This window comes from Beta vulgaris, chromosome 5 (genome assembly GCF_026745355.1).
Source record: "Beta vulgaris subsp. vulgaris cultivar EL10 chromosome 5, EL10.2, whole genome shotgun sequence".
NCBI classification, from domain to species: Eukaryota; Viridiplantae; Streptophyta; class Magnoliopsida; order Caryophyllales; family Amaranthaceae; genus Beta; species Beta vulgaris.
Genome location: NC_079206.1, coordinates 6263751 through 6278005, shown reverse-complemented (window position 1 = coordinate 6278005; position 14255 = coordinate 6263751). Strand labels below are relative to the sequence as shown.

At 34.9% G+C, this 14255-nt stretch overlaps 2 protein-coding genes and 1 long non-coding RNA gene across 3 annotated transcripts; 1 reads left to right on the top strand and 2 right to left on the bottom strand.

Moving 5' to 3' along the window:
* Nucleotides 1–130: 130 nt before the first annotated feature.
* On the bottom strand, nucleotides 131–4196 carry LOC104904164 (uncharacterized). The gene is made up of 3 exons (XM_048645674.1): nucleotides 4117–4196; nucleotides 1722–3879; nucleotides 131–1630 (listed from the first exon to the last, which is right to left on the bottom strand). The coding sequence occupies exons 1-3, from the start codon at nucleotides 4194–4196 to the stop codon at nucleotides 1394–1396; spliced, it is 2475 nt and encodes an 824-aa protein (XP_048501631.1). The 3' UTR covers nucleotides 131–1393.
* On the bottom strand, nucleotides 427–1293 carry LOC104897314 (uncharacterized). Its single transcript, XM_010684174.2, has one exon. It carries the CDS (start codon nucleotides 1291–1293, stop codon nucleotides 427–429), a length of 867 nt encoding a protein of 288 aa, XP_010682476.2.
* Nucleotides 4197–11713: 7517 nt separating the features above from the next.
* LOC109134941 (uncharacterized) lies at nucleotides 11714–13934 on the top strand. Its single transcript, XR_002039821.3, has 3 exons — nucleotides 11714–11955; nucleotides 12047–12118; nucleotides 13652–13934. It is a non-coding gene; the product is annotated as an uncharacterized LOC109134941 (long non-coding RNA).
* The last annotated feature ends 321 nt before the right edge of the window (nucleotides 13935–14255 follow it).

Below are 14255 nucleotides of genomic sequence, written 5' to 3'. Positions count from 1 at the left end.
TATTGACCAAATGTCATGGTCCATCTATGGAATGAAAAGATTGTTCTTTTCCCTAACATGTCAGTGCAGTTTCATCATCATTATTGAACTAACATTCTATGAAAATCAAGTTCCAACCACAAAACAAAGGTTGCAAAAAAACCCAATATATAAGCATTAGAAGCAAATCATGATTTTGAAGTTACATTAGTTCCAAAAACCATCATTGAACTAACATTAGTTCCAAAAACAAAGAGTATGAACTACTATTAGTTCCAAAAACAACAGTCAACTACTTATAACTAATTAATCCAACACAATCCCCTAGGCAAGCTAAGTCTGAGAAGCATCCATAGGGGCAGAACATGAAATTGAGTGTTGAGATGCATTGACTTGTTCATTTAGCTGTTCCCTCCTTCCTCTGGCAGTGTTCTTTGTTGTTGTTGATCATTTCTTCCCTTTGCCCTTCTTGGCACCTGAACTGGAGGGACCATGGAAATCTGTTCTACCACCTGAGTTTCTTGAAACAGCAGCATTAGGTGCAGTTGCTCTGGCAGTCTCAGAAGCAGTAGCTGAAGTTGAGGTACCCTGAACATTTCTTGAACAAGCATTAGTGGTGGACTTAGGCCTCCCAACCTTCTTCTTTGGGACAACAGACTTGTCCAAAGGTGGATTCTTACACTTCACAATGTTGTGACCTAGCCCACCACATCTACTACAATGGTTTTGCTTCTTTGCCCTTTTCACATTTCTTTCTTCATCCTCACCTATTTCCTTTCTTCTTTTGTGCTTTGATGGCCTCCCAGGTAGCTTTCTGTGTGGTGGAGGCAAAGGTTTAGGATGAGGAGTTACATCCCACTGTTGTTGTCCTGGCATGGCTCTAAAGCTAGGAGCATAGGCCTTGGAATATGTTTGAACATGATATGCAGGGTGTATGAACTCCTCATAGTTCAATCTCCTCTTCTGCATACATGCTAATGCATGCCAACATGGTATGCCCATGAGTTGCCACCTGAAACAAGTGCACTGTTGTTGCTCCAAATTAACCACATATGTATCATCTTCATGGTCAACCTCAAATTCATGCAAATCTGCTTCACTAATCTTCATGTTTGTTGCTTCTTGCAAGCCTCTCTCCACCATCTTCACTACTGATGGCATAATCAGACCACTGAAACTTTTTAAGCCCTCCTTTTTTGAGAAAAACCTACCCATAACATATCTACGGATCCATTCCATGAGTTGCAGAATTGGCTTAGTCCTTGCCTCTCTCAATACACTGTTGAAACTCTCACAACAGTTATTGAGAAGCATTCCAGATTTGGAAGCAGTACTAAATGCATGCCTGGACCAATGGGATGGTGGAATTGCTTGAAGATAATTGAAGGCTTCCACATTTATTCCCTTTATTTTGTCAATGTGTTGGTTGAAATGATGCTGTGATAGTGAAAACATTAACATCTAAGCACTGAGTTTGTAACACCACATTTAAGTTTAAGAAGTTTACCTTAGTAGAAGATCTAGCTGCCTTCCAGAAGTGTTCCTTGTACACCACACCAGGGAACTTGTTCTTGAAGTTGCTCCATATGTGTCTGCAACAGTATCTTGTTTCAGCATTGGGCATCACAGTCTTGAATGCATCCAATAAACCCTTGCACAGACAACCACATTAGGAAGCAGTTAGTTATTAGCATATGCTTCACAAAGTAATTGAAAAACACCCAAGTTTAGGGTTGCATTACCTTTTGTCTGTCAGACATATATGTCAATTCATCTTGTTCATGGACCCAAGTGATTGAATCTGCAACTGATGCAATATCATCCCTCACAAGCTCTAGGAACCAGCTCCAAGTTTCTGAACTCTCTGTCTCAACAACAGCCCAAGCTACTGGGTAAATGTTGTTGTTTCCATCTTTGCCAACAGCTGTCAAAAGGATCCCAGGATATGGTCCTTTCAAATGGGCTCCATCCACACCAATGATGGGCCTACATCCAGCAACAAACCCAGCCTTACAAGCTGCCAAACATACATATAACCTCTGAAACTGAGGGAATGGGTTTTCAACTCCCTCCACTTTCACCACAGCTGTGCTACCTGGGTTATACTTTCTTATGGCAGCAGCATAATCCCATACCCTCTCATACTCTACATCTGCATCTCCAAATATCATTTTTAAAGCCCTCTCTCTAGCATAGTAAGCCTTATAATACCCTAATTCACACTTGCATTCCCTTCTTGCTCTTTTCATAAAGGCTTTTAGCTTCCAAGTAGGGTCATCCCTCCAATCTTCAAGGTACCTCTCAGCTAGGTATTGTGATGTGAGCTTGGAGTTCTGATGTTGCCACCCACAAATATGCTTTAACCTCAAGCTTTTTATTTGCCAAGTTTCCTCCCCCTTCAACTTCCTACAATGCACCCTAAATCTGCACTTTCTTGGACTCTTGCACTTGCATTTCAAAATCCTTGCTTTCTTCCAAGGACACTTACATCTCTTGGCACAATAAGCTGAAACTCTACTGTTATTGTTGTGTAAGAAGTAGTAGTCAAAGCCATGATCAATGGCATAATGGGTTAAGGCTTTTCTGAAAATTGTGTTTGAAGGGAATTTCAATCCTTTAGTGAGCTCCACCTTACCCTTGAAATCCACATCTGGATTGAATTCAGGGTACAACGGTCCTTCATCATCTGACCCTAATACACTACCAACCTCCCCATCACTGTCAACTATCTCCTCGTGCTCTCCTAAATCATTGTTATTTTCTCCAAATTCATCACCATTAGCCTCACCAAAACCCTGCCCCTCACTGTTAGCCTCACCAAAACCCTGCCCCTCACTGTTAGCCTCACTGTTCTTATGTAGCCCACCTAAACTACCAGTAACCTTCTCTCCAATATCATGATCTACATACTCATTGAATAAATCATCATCTTCCTGATCTTCAAAGTCATTCTCACTTAAACACACAATACTCCCCTCTGAATCACTGCATCCACCATCCTCTTCATCACTATCTCCTTCCCCATTGCTATTTTCTGTAGCCTCCCTACCATCACCCTCACTATCATGCACCTCAGTTCCCTCCTTAGTTGGCTCAGCTTCACTGATTTGTGGCCTGCTGATGGGTTTTTTGGAGGCAGAAATTATAGGCAGCTTAGCTCTTTGTGGTGGAGGTAGTATTCTGATATGTGGTTGTTGGGGTGTGGAAGTTGCTGTTTCAGGCTGGGATGTAGTGTTTTTTGACTTTCTTTGAAGTCTAAGAGGAGGTTGTTCAGCTGGTGTGGAAGCTGCTGTAGTTTGACTGAAGGATTGTGTGATGTTATGAGTTGAACCACTGTTCTCAGATCTAGGGTTTGCATCTAAAAAGATGCTTGCTGAGTTGTCATGTGGACCCTCACTATTCTCATGTGGACCCCCCATTGAATTGTTTATACCCTCACTTTCCCTCATTGAACTACTACCAACAGTAGTATTTGCACTGTCACTATAAAAACCAACAACACCTCCATATGCCCCCTTATTTGCTGACTCCCCTTTTTCAGTTGGATGTACAATGTAAATATGGTAATAACCATCACTCTCAGGTGCTTCCAATAATTGGGGAATGTCCTTATCACTCTCAATTTTAGCCCTACCATTATGCAAACTACATCCCCTTTTCCTGAACCAAATCTCCCCCACATCATCAAACCCCAAATCAGTCTTAATCCAGTATACAAACTCAAAGTAGCACACTTCTTCAACATTCAAACGCAAAGCAATTCCCCATTTCTTTGGATCAGATTTTTGGTATATGGTTCTATTATTCTTAGTCACAGAATTACCTCCATAAAACACCCTAATATTTATAGGCTCCATGAAACTAAACCAAGGTTCTAACACATTAATTCTACCATTAAACCTGAATAAAACACAGAAAACAACAAGCACAACATCAAGATTTTGTAATTCAATCACAACAAACTAACATTCATAAATCAACCATCAATTGTATAATCAAAATTCAGGTTTTAAATCAAAAACCCAGATTAATCAACTTACTTAAACAGACTTCTTGTTGATTAACCTACCCCATACCAACGCTAATTTGTAATTACCAACTCAAATGTCAATTTACGTATATCAATTAAACTTTTACCTGGGTTTGTATTTAAACTTTATAATTCCCTTCCTTCTTGTTGAAGATGATGTTGTATTTGCCTTCTTGTCAGCCGCCATTTTCATAACACAACAATCACCAAAATTAGCAAAAAGAAAAGAAAAATGTCCAGCTAAGAGAGAGATAGAATTACTGAAGAAAAAGAGAAGTAATTTACTGAAGAGAGAGAAATTAGAGCATGGGAAGTTTAAAGTCTCTTACTTGTTACTGATGGGAAGCATTCAATCAAAGTAGACAAACACTTCAATGCTGCTGCAGTTCCAACGAGAGAGGAGAGAGGAGAGAGAAAAATAGGGTGGGTTGGTTTTGAAATAGGGTGGGTTATAAGAATGAAATTGGAGGGAAAGTTGATTGCCCTAAAAATAAAAGAGAGGGAAGGGGGGGTAAAAATAAAGTCAATGCCGGAAAATAGGCACCAGGTCTGATTTTACAAAAAAATTGAGTTTAAAGGTTGTTTTTGACAAAAAAAATTTTATAAGGTTGTTTCTGACAAAATGACACTTATAAAAGGTTGTTTCTGACAAAAAACTCTATTTTATATTATAAGATCTTTAATAAGTTAAAGTAAGTTGAACATAACATACCTTATTCCAAAAATTAAAGAAAGAAAAATCAAAATATAAATAACGGGAAACGATTGATGGGAGGAGGGAAGATAGTGAAAGATACATGGCAAAGTTGAACCAAACAAATGGGAGGATGGATGGATAACCGCCCTCCTTGTCTAGAGGCTAGAGCTAATGGGCAACAAATGTGCTTTCAATATCTTGTTCCTTTCAATTTTAATGCTTAAACTAGATTTTAGGTCCGCAATATGCCTCGGATAATTATATCTCACTACTCAGTGTACCCTCCCTAAAAAGGGAAAAATATGTGTCTCTCAGGTCCGATTCTTCTTAGTTAAGTTAAGGTATTCTGTTTTTACTTCCTGCCCCTCATCATATTCCACTAATCATTCATTTATTAATAATTTACTTTGAAGTGATAACATCAAGTATCACATAGTTTGGTGTTTAAGACTTTCGTATTTTTTTTAAAGGTAAGAAAAGAACATTAGGTGACCCTCCTCACGAGGGGATTACCTAATGTGTCGGATACAAGAATAGAAGAGAGAGAAGAGTTATTACAAGGAGAAATATCAAAACTGGACACTATTACTAGGTGCCCTACATTGGCTATCCAATCAGCAACACGATTTGCTTTCCTGAACATATGTTTGACTTGGTAAGGGCAAAATGAGTGAGCATGAGCTTACAATCAGCAATAATATTGGCAATCTTCCAATAGAGAAAATATTATTAACGGCGTTGATGACCAAGAGGTTATCCCTTTCAATGATGATGTTGTGAAGACCCGAATGCAGAGTTAGCTTGATACCTTGTTGCAGCACGGTGCGTGGCTTCTGCAATAAGAACTGAAGTGTGGCCAAGATTGAAAGCTTTGGCGTGAAGAAGATGGCCTTCATGATTACGGATGATGACACCAGTCGCTGCGTCCAAACCACAAACAGAACCATCGAAGTTTATTTGTAGAAAGAATGAGGTGGAGGATCCCAGGCTACAAGAGTAGCCAAGGGAGGGGGTGAGGGGAAGGGGGTAGTGCTCCTCTAAGAAGAGATCCAATAGCCTGACAAATATCCACTTCTAAGAACGATATGTTGTGGGCACCAATTTTCATGGTTGAAAATAACATAATTTCTCTCTTTCGTATATATATATATATATATATATATATATATATATATATATATATATATGTTTGTGATCACTTGATGAAATCTTATACAATACATTTCTATATATTTTTTTTGTGTATGAGGATTACATGGAATGAAACACTCAAAGAAAAAATATCACGTGACATTGTTCCTTGTTTAAGAATGCCTTTTAATATATCAGTATAAATAATTGTTGTGCATGTACATGTTATGTTTTGATGATGAAAATTAATATAATATGTTATAGTATGAAAGTGTGTAACAGTTACAACAAATGCATGAAGAAAAGAATAAACAAATGAAGACTTTGAAGAAAAGAAGAATCAAGATTGAAGTCAAGTTTATATGTTCCTTAGAATAGTTACTTTGTATTCAAATGTAATATGCTCGAACTTGGTAATATGCTATGTGCTAAATATAGAAATATAAAATTAGTATAATTATTATTTTCTTAGAGTTAAGGAAATAAATAATTGTATTAATATTATATATCTATATAAAAAGAAAATTAGTTTTCGAAATAAGAAATAAAAAGAATTTTAGAAAAACGTGTTTTAGAAAAGAATTTGATAAACACGTGTTTAGAAAAAAATTGATAAAACCGAGTTTTAGAAAAAGATTTTACAAAAATCGTGTTTTCATAAAAACGTGTTTTAAAATAAAAGATTTTCATAAAACCGAGTTTTACTAAAACGTGTTTTATAAATTCAGATTTTATAAAATAGATTTTGGAAAATACATTTTGATAAAAATAGAATTTGAGTTGAAAAGAAAATCTAATATGGAAAACTTATCTTTTTGAGATTAAAGATAAAGATGGAAAAAGATAAAGTTTGTTTTTCTAAAAGAGAATTAAATCCCTTAAATTAAGGATTAAAAGATAAAGATAATTTTGATGGATGGTCGTCCAAACCATGTCCTATAAAAGGGTTTTATAATTCACTTTTAGCTCTCACGTTTTCATAGAGCAAAATCAAAAATAATAAAAGCTGAAAACTATTTCCTATGGCACTGAGCATAGCACTGAGTGAGTCAGTTTCAAGTAACTATTATACGATTGTAATTGTCCTCGAAATTGCTTGACTAAGAAGCACATAATTGAGAATCGTTTTCTTTCTGTAATTTCACCATTATAGAGAGTGTCAACACTTAGAGTTAAGTGTTGGGGGTCACTACTAGGGTTAGTAGTGAGGGAATTCTTATTGTATCAAGAGGTTGATATTTTAGGAGTTAAAGAAATAAAAGAGTTTTTGTTTCTTGTGGACGTAGATCTCAGAGGTGAGATTGAACCACGTTATATCTTGAGTTTGAGTATTGATTTAATATAGTTTCAATTTTAGTTTACGCAAAATTCAAATCAGCGATTTACGAGTGTTTGGCACAGTGCCATAAAAGAGATTTTGCGAAAATCGATTAGATTTCACCACTCAATTCAACCCCTCCTTCTTGAGTGTCACCTTGTGTTCCAACAATAATTATCATTATCACCACTAACTAATTTCTACCCTCAAATAAAGGGTTAGCTAAAAACTCTTAGGATTATCCAAAAAAAATTTGTGTCGATGAGATGCATGATCATGTTTATAAACTGCCAAACTATCAGTCTATCAGAGGTAGAGCCATCTTCATCATGTCTAATGAAGTCATGATTAAATAACGGGTCCAAAATCCATAACACATACTACTCCATTACTAGGGCTATATTGGTTGGAGACTTGAATCGTCATCCTTAATAGTGGTTATTTCATTTTCATAGAAGATATAATGATGATGACTTCAAAGTGTAGTCAAAAGAAGCTGCTTTAAGTTAGTAAAAAAATTTGTCACGTCAAATTTTCCGGATACAATTCAAAATGCATGTGTTACTGTTGGAATATATAGTTTAGTATAAGTTTGTTAGTTAGTTTCCTTAATTTCAGTTAGTTTGTTATTAGATTAGTAGTTATAAATACATGTATTTGTACTCTTTTCAATACATCATCAGAATAATAGAATTTCTATATTTTTCCTATCTCTCTCATCTGTTCTCTCTCTCCTTCGATCTGCCATCTTCCATGGCACAACACCACTTCTTTCCACCCTAGATTGAGAATTCTAACATGGTATCAGAGCGGGACGAATCCTAGCTCAATTTCTTCCGCAAATTCTCTTCCAAATTCACAAAATTTCATCTTATTTTCTGCGATTTTTCTGGGTATTGCGATTTCTTGTTCGATTTCTTGCGGTTGATTGTTCGTTAATCAATTGATACGATTTCTTGTTCGATTTTTCGTTTATCAGATTGATTCAATCAGTTTCAATAAATTTCTTTTGTGTTTCTTTTTTATTCCTTCTCATTTCTTCGAACTGGGTTTCTTCGTCCGCAATTAGAGGTTGAAATTCGCTCAACTGCGTTTCTGGGTTTGATTGTATAAATTTACACATTCATTGAGAATCTTAATCTCGAAGATTGAACATTCATCAACCTCGAAATTATGGGATCTCATCGTCTTCAACTCTTCTTTCTCTCTCCTCAAACTTACGCCATTGTTAACATGCTTCTAATAGCTTCTCCAGCTTTCTCTCTCTGTTGGCGCGGAGAGACAATGTGGCAGTCAAGGGTCTTGCTGATGTTTTTCGGTGGTTTTATGAACGTTTATTTCTTGAAGTTTTTGATTCTTGTTCATAGATTAATTGTTGATGGTGGGAGGATTTTTGTGAAGGAGATTGCTTGTGCTAATACTAGTTGTAAAATGTTGAGTAATTTGTGTTTTAAAGATGAATCACATTCAAATTCATGGGATTACACTGAATTTGTGAGAAGATATGAGATGTATCTTGTAAAAAAAAAAAGTTGAGTTGGTGGTGTTTGATGAAATGTGGCTGAGAAGGAAAGTGAGTTCTTCTGATGAATTGAAGAGCTGTAAGAACAGTACGCTTAATAATTCGCTTATGGTTGAGCAATTATCATAGGTTTCATGTTCTGGGTATAATTTCTACCAAATTCTGGTGTATTTGTCTTGTTCTTGGTTCTTTCAACATTTTCTTTCCTTCTTCTAAAACACAGTCTATTCTATAATTCTTCCACTTGTTTTTCACCACAAATTTCCTACTGTTTTTTTTTTCTTGAAATCAAGTTGTGATTTCCTCTAGTGTTCTTGATTTTTTTTTTGTTCAAGACCCATAGTTGGTTATTTGCCCATAGAGGCTTTGAATTTTGAGACCCATAGTTGGTCATTTGCCCAAAGAGGCTTTGAATTTTGAGACCCATAGTTGGTCATTTGCCCATAGTGGCTTTTCTTATGCCCATAGTGGCCTTGTATGCCCATAGTGGCCTTGAATGCCCAAAGTGGTTTTGACAGCCCATAGTGGCTTATTTCCCGAAAAATTTCTCAAACACAAACTCCCTCAAATTCATTTTTTTTTCTTCTTTGGTTTGTTTTGTGATTGATTGGTTGGATATTGGTGGTTCCTCGTTTGGTGTGTTATAATGTTGACGATCGAGGTGATATAACTAGTATGGTTCTGCTGCAATTGTTTGTTGTTGCAATTTGGATGGGATGTTGGTCATCATATACACAAATGGATATCTGGCAAACAAGATTGTATTTCTGGTTTTGTTAAGTGATGAAATCTGAGATTACATGGAATGTAGTTCTTCTTCAAGTCTGGTTGGAAGTACTTGCTTCCCATTGTTACTTCTTGACAGCTGCTTCTTTGTGTCGTAGTCCCTTGTTACTTCAAACTGGATATGGTTTTCACCATTTCCAGTTTGAGGGGGATGTTGGAATATATAGTTTAGTATAAGTTTGTTAGTTAGTTTCCTTAATTTCAGTTAGTTTGTTATTAGATTAGTAGTTATAAATACATGTATTTGTACTCTTTTCAATACATCATCAGAATAATAGAATTTCTATATTTTTCCTATCTCTCTCATCTGTTCTCTCTCTCCTTCGATCTGCCATCTTCCATGGCACAACACCACTTCTTTCCACCCTAGATTGAGAATTCTAACAGTTACAGTCGGTGTTTGGATCCTCTAGAGTTGTAAAATAACTCTACAAGGTAGAGTTTGAGCAATATCAACCATTGAATAAAAAATCAATGACTCATATATTCTCTTTCCAAAATCCCCCCTATTTTATCTCATCAAAATCCACCCCTAAATCTTTCCATTCCACCAATATAAGCCTTTGATTTTAAAATGTATGACTTAGATACAACTCTACCTTGTAGAGTTTCACTAAAACTCTAGAGGATCCGGACTCGTTACAGTCGTGCCTTGCACATCATATATTTTGTGCGGTTATTTCCCATGTTGGCATGGCATGCAACAATAGTGGATGCATAGTCAATATTGGGTCCTTATTTTTTATCTTTTGAACCTTTCTACTGTTTTCATATGATTATATATCCTTCACTTCACTATAAGAAAAAAACTTTAGCGACATACATGTGTGTATAAATAGTATATGCTTTACGCAGCAACATTGTGAACAACTATAGCAAATAATCTCGAAGTTATCTTCTTTATCAATTGTGATTCTTATAGAATATAATGTTCGAGGAGGGTTCTAGGAAAGTAGCTAAGGAACACCCAAAAAGTAGTTGCAAAAGGGGTGAGCAATGAATCTTCAACATAGAGTATAACAATAATATGTCAATGAATGAGAACCATGGTGCTAAATTTTGAAAAACGAACAGCTGAATAAAAGGAAAACAAGTGTGTTGCGTGTGCAAAGTCATGTCTGAGCTAATGTGTTATACTAGTATATGTTCGGATGGGGCTAATTTGAGATGATTTTGGCCAAGGCCCAAGTGTAAGTGAAATAGCCTTTCCAAAATAGTGTTATATCTCTATTACATAAGGGAAGTGGAGAGCAACGGTGTCCTCTTTTGAACCGACTATTTTGCCCTCCTTCCCTTTCTAAATTACAAAAGGAATCTCAATACCAAAATGGGGGTATGAAAAACTTAAAATTCCTTTCAAATATAATTGAAACTCAAAGTGTGAACATTTAGAAAAGGAGAAAAAATTAAAATGATGAAAATTCTTAAATATTCAGAATTTAGAAGTTAGACAAGGAAAAAAAAACTGAAATTGCATTATACTTTTCGGTTTCAATTTTGGGATCATAGAGAAATTATTGAAATTCATATCAAAAACTATTATAAATTACAAAAATGAATAAAACCAAAAAAAAAAAAAAAAAAAACATGACGACATTTAGTAAAGAACATCATATTGATTATAAAAGAACATGCGCATATAAGACTTGAGAAACAAAAAACTATTTAAAATCACAAAAATGAATAACAACATAAAAAGAACATGGAAGAATCTTATTCACAAAATGAAGGTGAACTTAAATACTAACTTGCATTTTCAGTTTGTCTACTAAATAGTATTAGGCCTAAAAATATCATCGCACGCATCGCGTGCACAAAAGGCTAGTTAGGAATTAATGAAAGTCATTAAGGATAATAAATACATAAAGTTAAATAGTTGGATTTAGGATTTACTTCTTAAAAATTATTAGTCCCCAAATATGTAATGTTAGAATAGCACTTTTACAGGAATTGAGATATGGAGATAAAAAAAAATGCTTAAAATTAATATAAGAATATACATAAGTGGAAAAGTAAAACTTGGAATATGGATATCAACTTGTTAGGAGCATATGTACAAGTTTTAAAGTTAATATTAAAGCTTAGGAGGGATAAATAAAGGTAAAGTGATAAGGGTGGAATGATCATAATTTCCAGATACACCCTTGTGGGAAATAGGAATTTGGCTTAGGAAAATCCGTCCAACCTTGGAATAAACCACACCCTACTGTCTTAAATACATATGGAAAGTTGGGGTTGAAATTTGGAAGCATTTGGAGTAAAACTTAGAAAGACCCAGAACTTCTTTTCTCCCTCTCTCTACTCGCCTGTCTGTTCCTCCTCTTGGAACAGCAGCACGTCTTCACTTCTCTCTAAAAATCTTGCATCAAAACTTCCTAAAACTTACATGCAAACTAATATCTAAGTACTTTAGCTTGTTATAGATAGCAATTTATACAAGCCAAAGATCCAAGGAAGCTAATCTAAAACCAGGAAAGAAGAAGGTCAGTGAGGTAAGTGTTTTATAGGTTGTAACCTTGTTTTTAGGGTGATTCTTGAATGAATTATCAAGAGATTGATATGGAAATATAAACATGGATATAGGTAGTAGAAAATACAGAAGGTAAGCAAGAGTTCAAGGAGGATTAAGTATAAGAAACTTGCAAAGAAGGCAAGGTACACAAGCACTACGTACTCTAGAATACTCTATTTTGGTTTAAATTTATGAAAATTGTTATGTGTGTTGTGTTTGGTACGAAAATGGAAGTTGCATGTTGAATTATGTGGGTTATAGTTCTTTAAATACAATGATTTTAGTTTTTAATTAAGTGCATGTGAAGTTTCCACTTATGTTTTGCCTATTTTGCTCTAAAACGTGATTTTGGACTTAAAGCTTTGTAATTCTTGAATCAAATTCTTATTATGAAATTAAAACATGGAAATTCCATTAGGGCAGTAGCTATATTGTTTTTAAATAGAAAATGTATGGTTAAAAGATTAAAGTAATAGATCTTAAGTCAAAGTACTAAAACTGGGAATTTTTATCATATTTGCTAGAACGATTATGTTGAAATGGTAAGATTTTTATAAATTAAATCCCAAGCAACCTTAACATGTATAAGACAGTAGCATAAAGGTCTAATAAGAGAGGATAAAACCTATGTATCACCATGATTGAAAACTTATACTATTTAAACTAGTCTCCTAGTCAAGAAAATAAAAGGCATGTTACACATCCTAAACTTGTTTACTAAGAGTAATAATACGAAGAAAACAAATAGGGAACATAAACAGACTTTTAAATGACAAGTATCTCATAAAGAGGGAGGTTACAAAGGTAATCGCAATATAAGGATTTTGAATTCTTAATTACGAAGGAGTAGAATAACAATACATTCGTAAATTACACTAATTACCTTAATAAGGTGGAATTCTTGAAGAATGATATTTTTTTTAACTTAAAGTACTTGATGATTTTTCTTTAAGAGCCAATTACTTACTAATACATAACTAATTTGTTTTAAAAGAAAGAACTACTCTTGTTTTCCTAACAACTAAACGGTTTCTTAAATCTCAAGAGAGATGACTTTTAGTAGATTTTGTTATAAACATTCCTTTTAAATAGAATCTCTTCTAGTGGGAACTTCACATGACACCATTAGTTGCTAAAATCTTTTCCTAAAAGAAAATGAGGTCTCCACAAATTTCTTAAGTATTCTTTGTTTCCGTATATTTTAATATTAAAATTTTGCTATCATTTCCTTCTGTTAAGCGATTAGGAAAAGAAGCTGCTTTAGCAGTGATGAACATTTATGTGAAATGATAAGGAATATGATAAGGAATATGTATATGTATTTGGACATGTCCTGAAAGTCTTGCAAGCAGAAATGATAAGGGAGACGTCCCTCATCAGTCTAGAGACATGATTAATATCTCTCTCTAGTCAGGTTCTCTTTCCCTAGTCAAGATTACGTGATTGTAAAGTTAAGTCGTACAACTATTTATTTTATTCCCAACCGTTCAAATATAGGCATAAGCCAAATATATGGAGTTTTGGAACTAGTTTGGTATTGTGTGATTTGAACGAAATCCAGAAAATGATTATTTTACGAAAGATCACTTTTATTTACTTCTTGTGATAAGTGGAGTTTGTGTACCAGTCTTGCTGATTGAATATCTTGTGGATTGTCTGTTGTGGTGGGGGCAAAGTCCCCACATTTGCAGGATTAAGGAGAAAAGGTGGGAGGATCATTTTCATTGTCTAAGCTTATGGATGAAGTAGTAGTAATAAGAAGAACAGAAGCGGGTCACCTAAACTACTTTATCTAAATAATTAATTTTGTTAATATCAGCTATGTAAATTAATTAAATTGGGAATTTAGTTTAAATCCTCTAGTATAGGATGTAATAATTTAGTAACTACTTTTGTTGATATTGATTAGAGTAAGTATGATATCATGAAGCTACCTCTCTAGTAGTTGGAGGTAGTCCAGTAACGCTCACACGACTAGATGCTTAATTCATGCATAATAAGAGAATTATGGATTGGATTATGAGTAAGTTAAGCAACTAAGCGGGCGGGCAGTTACAGTAAGTCTCATTGGCCTTTTGCATATTGATTTGAGGTCGAGCGAGGACTCAATTATGCTTTCTTCCGTTTCTTAGCATCTGTAATTAATTAACTAGAGTTTTTTTATTCATATGAACCACGAATAATGCAACATAAAGTACAAAAAAGGAGGGGATTTGAACATGTGACCTATTGTTCACAGCACCTCAATCTTAACCACTAGGCCAAGACATCCTTGGTATA